This window comes from Macrotis lagotis, chromosome 3 (genome assembly GCF_037893015.1).
Source record: "Macrotis lagotis isolate mMagLag1 chromosome 3, bilby.v1.9.chrom.fasta, whole genome shotgun sequence".
NCBI lineage: Eukaryota > Metazoa > Chordata > Mammalia > Peramelemorphia > Peramelidae > Macrotis > Macrotis lagotis.
In genome coordinates this window covers 81,721,421-81,730,671 of record NC_133660.1, presented here as the reverse complement: position 1 = coordinate 81,730,671, position 9,251 = coordinate 81,721,421, and the positions used below count along the sequence as shown (strand labels likewise).

The window sequence follows — 9,251 nt, the reverse complement described above, 5'->3', positions numbered from 1 at the left end:
ATCTATATGAACACTATTGGAAATTAAAATTCTTCCATACTTTCAAAGATAGTTTCATGAATTGAACCCCATCCCCCCCAAAAAATCTATCACCTGGTGAGCAGAATTTTGGCATTAGACCTTTTCTGAGTTTAGATGGATTGGTTCTTAGACAATAGGCATAATTGGTCATGAAATCTTGGACCCAAAATCAATAGTAGAACTTTTGTCAAGGCTTTTGTTCTTCTAGCACAGGGTAGCTATGCAGGGAAGACTTTTGAGTAAGATTTCTATTCGAGAATATAAAATCCAACTTCATCCTACCTTTTAATATGCTGTTGGTTTTTGTCTTTCTTTGGGGGGGGACAACAAATCAACCCCAAATTCTATTATCTGTCTTTATTTTTACATTTCCTTTGAATTCCTTGTATCTTCATGTCGCAGATCTTAATGTGTCTTTAGGAAAAAATAATTCATAAGGAATATCTTTTTTAATGTCTAATAAATGATTCAGACTATTAAAATGAGGAATTTCTTTCTTACAGTCTTCATTTATTCTTCCTTTGTATGGTTACAGAAACAGGCTTTTTAGACTAGAACTGTCTGATTATTCAGTATATAGTAAAGTAGTAAAAAATAGTGGCTTTAAAAATTAGACTTGTAATTTATATATTGTTCCTACCAGTTCTAAGATTAACATGAAATATTATGTTTAGCATAGAATATTTCAGCTATCCCATCTACATGAAAATTACAGAAGTGAGCAAAGGTAAAAACTTTGAATAACCTAGGATATATTTCTAGAAAGCTCTGTAAGTATGCCACTGATTAGAAATCTCCTTTGCAAGAATCAGTTTTGTAACATGATTTATGCTGTGCTAAGTCAAAAAGATTCATCTTTAGCTATGTATAAAAGTGTTCTTTAGAGATTTGTGTTTCGATGACCAGAGATATGAATAATTATTTTCTAATAGTAAGGGATACTTTACATTATTTTAATAATATTTAATTAAGTATCATAGTAAATATACATTATATTTTATTGTATTATTACATTAATTTTTATTAATTTAATTAAAAATTATTGATTATTTAGAATAGATTAAAAAATATGAACAATTAAGCTCAAAATATTTTACTTATACCCAATGAGCTAGACTTTGAACAGATCCTAAATCTAGAACAATTGTTAATATTCTTCATGCCATGTTTTATGCAACCTAAATTAAAGAATCAATGGATAATTTATGGAAAAGATACCATATTATAGTGAATTATATATTTGTTATAAGGATTTTTTTTTTGCTTTTAAATTAGAGGTGATGGTATCGTGGAGAGAAATTGTTAATTATAAATTATAAAATAAGATGAAAAAAATTTAAAAGAAATTTAGAGCAGAGATAGATTACTAGTGGACACCTGGATTCAAGTTCCACATCTTACACATACTAGTTGTATGAATGGACAAATTATTTAACCTGTCAGTGCCTCAGGCTTCTCTAAAAGTTGTAAGCAAGAGTTGATCTTTACTGAAAGAGGAAGTTTTCTTATAGGGAGGTCACAAATATGGTCCAAAAAAGGAGAAAGTTTACTTTTATTTTAAAACATTTTTTTCTCCTCAAAGCTCCTACTATGCCACTTCATCATGGTGTAGTTGTGACCTTGAGTTCTCTGGCAAACTAGAGTCAACCTCAGTTACAAGGGCAAGAGGGCTTCAAGATGATGAATTTTTCTTCCCTAGTTACTTATCCTAGAAAATGTATCTATGGGTATGTGTGTGTGTATGTGTGTGTGTATGTGTATGTATATGTATATGTATATGTATATGTATATGTATATGTATATGTATATGTATATGTATATGTATATGTATATGTATATGAGTGTATGTGTATATGTAGATAATATGTACATATATTCAAATGTATATATCCATATCCATATCCATATCCATATATGAAAACTGTGTTGTAAAATCTGAGAAGCAATGTAGTTCAGGAGGCTGGGTGATAACCCAGAAACCCTAGGGACAAATAGTATACCATAATGGCATACAATTACATGGTAGTATAAATAACATATATTAAACTTATATAGTAATGTTTGTTAAGAATAGGATAACTTCTATCCTTCTATTTAGTACAGTAGCGATTATTGCTATATAGTACTTCTAATAATCATATGTAGGGGAAAAAGCTGATATAATTAAGGTACTGGTAGAAAATTGCCATAATCAAAGAAAACCATTTATATTGCTCATAATAATTTCACAACTTTGATAATTTAAATTTTATTCTGACATTTAGATTAGATTCTACCTAAGCCAGGTAGGAGAAAATTATAGTAACAACTGTTCTTGAGACAGTTTTACTTACTTAGGTTTGGGGGATGTTTCACTATTCTTTAAAGTTGTCTAAAGCAACTTCATATCCCAGTTGAATGAAAGACATTATGGATATTTACAAAAAAGACATTGTCAAAATGGAAAAAAGAAATGAAAATAATTCTAGTAAGAAAAATTGGCAGATCTGTTACAGAATGATCATCTGAGTTAAGTAAGAAAAATTACATTCAACCCTCATAAATGAGAACTTGTTTAATAAGGGCTACTTTAAACTTCAAAGATGATTATCTTAATGTATATCTACTCTCTGCAAATACAGATGATAACCCATTTTATATTTTATGATTTCATGATCTGCTATGTCAGAAAAAATTCTTTACCTGTTTTACTAACTTGATGAGTTTCTCCACCACAACTAGATCGAATCTTCTGGTGGGTCCATATATTCAGATTCATCCTATTTTGGAAGGATGCAAGGAAGTATCAGAGAAAGATGTTAACAGAATAAGGCCTAGTAAATACTCATTAGGTCAGCTTTAAGATAAATGGCCAAACATGCATCTTCTGTTAAAGAAGACAACAGCAGAAAATATCACATTTTAAAAATATCATTAATCTGACTAACAGACATGAAAAAGTTAGTGTGATAAAATTAAAGAGGTAGAAGAAATCTTGCATACTATCAAATCCAAATCTATCATTTTTAGAGTAGCAAATACTAAGACCCAGAGCATGTAATGGACCTTTCTAAGACCACATGACTAATTTAATTGCAAAAACAAGATCAGAATCTAAATCTGACATAATCCAGTGCCCTTTTTTAGAGCAATCTGTTTCCATACCAAATAGCTATAGTATAAGCCACAACCAACTTTTCTGTCTTTTGTTACTTTCTGTCATAGGAAAAAATTCACAAGTTTGGAAAATTATGGTTAAAAAAACTGAGATGATATTAAAATAATGATTAATTTGGCCATATAGCCTGAGTAGATTCACTATATGGGAAATTTTGAAGCTGAGTATGATAGCCCACTTAGAGATATTGAATGAAACTATGTTTTTATTCATGTTTCAAAAAGTATATTGTATATTGAATTGCTTCAGAGTATAGTTAAAGCTTTGATCTCAATTTAAAGGCCTTTGTGTTTTGAGTCACTTACCTCAATGTGCTCCTTATGGCAATTAAGATCCATTAGTTAGCATCAACATTGTTCCCAGCTGGGAATGTAGTAAGAAAGACCAGAAAAAGGATTACAGGTGGTTTTCAGTTGTTCGGACTTGCCTTTAGATTAGGCATTCATAATGTAGGGTTTGTGAACTAGTTTTTAAAAAAATATTTTGCTAATGGTTTTTCAATATAATTGATTTCCTTTATATTTCTATGTATTCAATTTTATGCATTTAGAAACATTATTCTGTAAAGGGAGACATAAAGATTTCTCAGACTGCCAGAGAGATAAGAGCCCTGGGGTATAGTTTAATGTAGCAAAGTTGTGAAGAAAGTAAAATTTACCTTTTAGTCCTACCACACCCCATTTCTCGTTCTTCTCAACAGGATAACAGTCTACTTCAGGTATCCCATTGTCCTGAACCTGCCTAATAATCAGATCTTGAGCTGATCTGAGGCTTCCATGCACTTTTTTTTAAGGTTTTTTTTTTTTGCAAGGCGCAATAGGGTTAAGTGACTTGCTCAAGGCCACACAGCTAAGTAATTATTAAGTATCTGAGGCTGGATTTGAACTCAGATGCTCCTGATTCCAGGGCCAGTGCTCTATCCACTGTGCCACCTAGCTGCCTCTTCTATGCACTTTTCTACCCACTTAAACTTCTCTCCTGTGCTTCCTTCAATGGTATCACTTAGCTAAATCAATAAATTAGATTCCACTAATGGTATAATGACTGTATCCAGTTAATTATACCAGTAGGCATTTGCCAATAATTCACCGTTTTTATTTCATAATCCTTTAATGAAGAATGACAAGATTGATAGAGACATTAGTGTTTTAGGAGTCAAGTTTACTTGCATCTTTCAAAGCATGTCTTATAGGTAGACCCCTTTTGGCTGCCCCTCCCCCAAGAGCTTAAGAAACTGACCTGAAAGACCTAGTGGAGCCCAAATTGGGAGGTAGAGGCCACTTTTATACCTATTTGGAACAAGGGAGCCACTGGGATCCATTCCAGAGCTCAGTTAAGGCAACTTTACTGAAAGGTTGGACTGGTATACTTGAGTAAAGGAACTTAAGCATGATTGGTTCATCTGTATCCCTTTCATTGCAAAGATGAAGAAACTTGCCCACATAGGAATTCAGAGGTAGAGCTAGGACTAAAAACCACCATGCCTAACTGGTGGAAGGCTCTCTTCAGTATGCACTACTGATATCCCAGGGTAACTGATTGATCCCATAATTAATTGATCAACAGTGTCTGAAACCAGATAATATCACCTTGCTCTGTTCCTGGATAAAGAGGAATGTGTGTCCCAAATGTATATAACAATGTGATGAAGGTAACAGTAACTCATGTTCTCAACATGTAGAACTCCTAAATTATAAAATGTGAATCAGGAAATTTGTGAGTCTTTTAAAGAAATTATTTTACAGAAGGATTTACCATGTAAATTGAAAACTTTTATGAAACATTTAAATCTGACTCAATTTACACAAAATAAGATTACACATTATTTTAAAGGGATATATTCATTACATAGAGTGAGTACATAAAGTAGCATTTGTTACCTAGCAGAGATATGGAAAATTTCAGTATATATTTACTTTTATTGTCCTATTTCACTTGACTGCCCTGCTTTTGAGGTGGAAAGCGAAATGGTTTTTTCCCCCCTGTTATTTCACTTTTGTAGGGTTGCTGTGGTTTTAAGTAATATTATCATTCACTCAGACATTGAAGTTTAGAGATGATAAGAGGTACAAGTGATTCAGTTTGTTAAAATATAAATAAAATAACTTCAAATTTTGCAGAAAAAAAATTATGATTGCAGCTGCAGCTCCAGTGGTTCTAGAGCCCACCAATTTTATATTGTTACAGTTAGATGGCAGGAACATTTCATAGGAATGCCCCATGATTTTTTTTACCTTTTTTTGTTTAACATTTTATTTTTTCCATTTACATGTAAAATAATTTATTTTTTAACATTTTATTTTTTCCATTTACATGTAAAATAATTTTTAACATTTGTTTTTAAAACTTTGAGCTTTAAATTATTTTCCTTCCTTCTTCCCCACCCCACCCCCATTGAAAAAACTAGTAAGTTGATATAGGTTATACACATGTAATAAAGTAAAACATTTCAAGCATTATTATGTTGTGAATGAAAACTTAGATAAAAATAAAAACCTCAAGAAAAACAGTAAATGAAAGTCTGTATTCAGAAATCAGTTCTTTCTTTGCAGATGGATAACATTTTTCATCATAAGTCCTTCAGAGTTTTCTTGGATCATTGTATTGATGTATAGCTAAGTCATTCACAGCTAATAATCTTTTTTTTTTAAACTTTTGCAAAGCAATGAGGTTAAGTGATTTGCCCAAGGTCACACAGCTAGATGATTATCAAGTTTCTGAGGCAGAATTTGAAGTCTGGTCCTCCTGACTCAGGACCAGTGCTCTATCTACTGTACCACCTAGCTGCTCCCACAGATGTTCACCTTAAAATATTGCTGTTATTTTGTACACATTTCACTTCGTATCAGCTAAAGTAAGTCTTCAGGTTTTTCTGAGAGCATCTTTCTCATCATTTTCCATAGCAGAATAGTATTCCAACATAATCCCATCCAACAATTTGTTCAACCATTCCCCAACTGATTTCCAAGTTTCCTGCCACCAGAAAAGAATTGCTTTAAATATTTTTGTACATATAAATCCTATTTCTTTTTATTTTTTTAAAATATCTTTTGGGACACAGGCCTAGCAGTGGCATTGTTAGGTCAAAGGGAATGCATGATTTCATTGTTCTTTGGGCACACTTCTAAATTGCTCTATAGAATGATTGAATCAGTTCACAATTCCATCAGTGTCTCATATTTCCCACATCCCCTCCAACATTTGTCATTTTCCTTTTCTGTCCTATTCGCCGATCTAATAGGTGTGAGATAATACCTCAGAATTATTTTAATTTGAATTTCTCCAATAAATGGTGAGTTAGCAAATTTTTCATATGGCTATAGATAGTTTTGATTACTTCACCCAAAAACTGTCCATCTCTTTATCATTCTTCATATCATTTATCAATTGGGGAATTGCTCTCATTTTTATAAATTTGATTCAGTTCTTTATATGTTTGATAATTAAGGCCTTTAGGGACAACTAGGTGGCACAGTGGATAGAACACCAGCCCTGGAATCAGGAGTACCTGAGTTCAAATCCAGCCTCAGACACTTAATAATTACCTAGCTGTATGGCCTTGGACAAGCCACTTAACCTCATTTACCTTGCAAAAAAAAAAAAAAAAGAAAAGAAAAGAAAAAGAAATAAGGCCTTTATCAGAGAAACCATTTCAAAAAATTTTTTTTCATTGTTACTATTGCTAATTGTATTTCTCACCATTCTAATTTCCTACATGTTTATTGTTTTTTCTTTCTTTCACTCTGTCCCCTCTTCAAAAATGTTTTGTTTCTGACTGCTCCCTCTTCCAATCTGCTCTCCTTGTATCACCTCCCCCATCCCCTTCCCCTCCTACTTTGCTGTGTAGTAAGATAGGTTTCTATGCTCAACTGAGTGTGTATGTTAATCCCTCTTTGAGTCAATTCTGATGAGTAAGATTTATTCACTCCTATGCATTTCCCCCTCTCTTCCTCTACTGTAAAAACTTTTTCTTTTCTCTTTTATGGGAAAGAATCTACTCCTTTCTACTTCTCCTGTTCCCTTTCTCACAGTACTTTCCTCTCTCACCCCTTAATTTAATTTTTTAAGATGTCATCACTTCACATACATCTCACACCTAATTTGAAAGTTCTTTTGAGTTACAAGCACCATCCTCCCTTGTAGGAATGTAAACAGTTTAACCTTTCCTGTTTACCTTTTTTATGCTTCTTTTGAGTCTTATATTTGAAGATCAAATTTTCTGTTCAGCTCTGATTTTTTTCATCAGGAAAGCTTGAAAGTCCCCTGTTATATTGAATGTCCTGAAAGAGTATACTCAATTTTGCTGCATAGTTGATTCTTTTTTTTTTTTTGTAGAAGCCCTTTATTAGCAGAATTGCATCTTCAGAAAATTATGAAGCCATTCACCTGGACCAGGTCTAGTTTCCTAACAAAAAGGTTGGGCTTTCCCAAACACACAAATAACCTATAATTTTTAAGAAAGTTGCCAACACTTAATTTACCACTTCCCAACAAGGAACAAAGATGATTTATTGTGTGAAATAAGCAGGGCATCAAACAGGCTACTTCTCTGATTTTGAGTTAGAGAAATGAACACGGTCAGTTGTGCGTAATCTGGCTGAGACAGCCTGGGATTAGCAGCACTGGAGGCTTCAGCTGAAAGCTTGCAAATCTTAGATCCCCACAACAACCCTGTGAGGTAGGTGTTCTCTTCTAACTCCTTAGAACACAAAACAAAACATAGAGAGGTTATTGTGAAGGCTTGTTTGAGGCAGGGCTTGAGCTTGATTCTTCTTGACAGGAATAACTTGTTGCAGTATGATCTCTGCCTCTTAAGCATAACCTTAAACATACAAATGCCACACAGAGATGGAGAGAACAGTAATTTAAACTATATCACAATACACATTTTATCGAATGAATGGATGCAAGAGATGAAGACATTCAAGGGCAAGACAACTCGAATACTTTGCTGGGGGTTTTCTTTGACATCTGCACTTTGGCAGACAGGTTTCCAAAATGAGAGGGGCAGCAGTAGTAGTTATTTCTTATTGAGGGCAATGAGGCGATTTAAGTGATAGATGGATGGATGAATGAATGAATGAATGAATGGATGGATGGATGGATGCAATGGTAGGGAGGGGGAGGTGGTCTTGGTGTAGAATGTCTTTCATTTCATTGGCCATTCTTTATAACCCGAGCTTGGTCCTTCTCCAGTGTCTCCTCTTTGAGTTGTACCTGATCTTATTGCCAGTTTTCATCCAAATCCACTGGGGAACAGGACGATGCTGCTTCTGTTTCTTGGCCAGGAACCTCTTGATTCTGAATGTTTTATGAGAGGACATGATGATGAGATGATAGCCAAGCTTCCACCACAATGGCTGGACGGGCGAAAAAGGGTGCATAGTTGATTCTTGGTTGTATTCCAAGCTCTTTTGCCTTCTGGAATATCATATTCCAAGCCCCTCTGATTCTTTAATATCCAAACTATGACTCCATGATTCTATAATTATTTATTTCTTCTTACTTAGAGTATTTTCTCCTTGACCTGGTAGCTCTGAAATTTGGTGATAATATTCTTGGGATTTTTCAATTTGGAATCTTTTTAAAGAGGTTATCAATAGATTCTTTCAATTTCTATTTTCTCCTCTGGTTCTAGAATATCAGGACAGTTTTCCTTGCCAGTTTCTTGAAAGATGATGTCTAGTTTCTTTTTTTGATCATGGTTTTCAGGTAATCCATTTTTAAATTATCATTCCTGGATCTGTCCACTTACTTTATAGAATGGCTCTAAAACCAAATTTAATGTCTCTTCTCCCTCAGCTGCTATTATTAATGGATTTTTCATTTTTGTTTAAAGGTCCCACCATTCTTTCAGGTAACCAGACTTGAAGTATCTTTGATTCTCTCCCCTATTCCTACCCCATCTTCCTGACTGATACATAACATAGGGTATGCAAAAAAAAGACATACAAAGAAAGCCACTCAGAAAGACTACATTTCCACTGTTCTGATGAACAGAGATCTCATTTCTTCCTCTAGCAAAGCCAATTCTTTAGTATAAAGATCATTCTAAATTCCAGAACCGAGGCTA

At 33.6% G+C, this 9,251-nt stretch overlaps 1 protein-coding gene across 1 annotated transcript; it reads right to left on the bottom strand.

Moving 5' to 3' along the window:
• Positions 1 to 7,959: 7,959 nt before the first annotated feature.
• On the bottom strand, positions 7,960 to 8,524 carry LOC141516141 (large ribosomal subunit protein eL39-like). The gene has a single exon (XM_074227408.1). It carries the CDS (start codon positions 8,500 to 8,502, stop codon positions 8,347 to 8,349), a length of 156 nt encoding a protein of 51 aa, XP_074083509.1. The 5' UTR covers positions 8,503 to 8,524; the 3' UTR covers positions 7,960 to 8,346.
• Between the last annotated feature and the right edge of the window lie 727 nt (positions 8,525 to 9,251).

Excerpts from the sequence above, each read along its gene's own strand:
- LOC141516141 (XM_074227408.1), bottom strand. The coding sequence starts at position 8,502 with ATGTCCTCTCATAAAACATTCAGAATCAAGAGGTTCCTGGCCAAGAAA.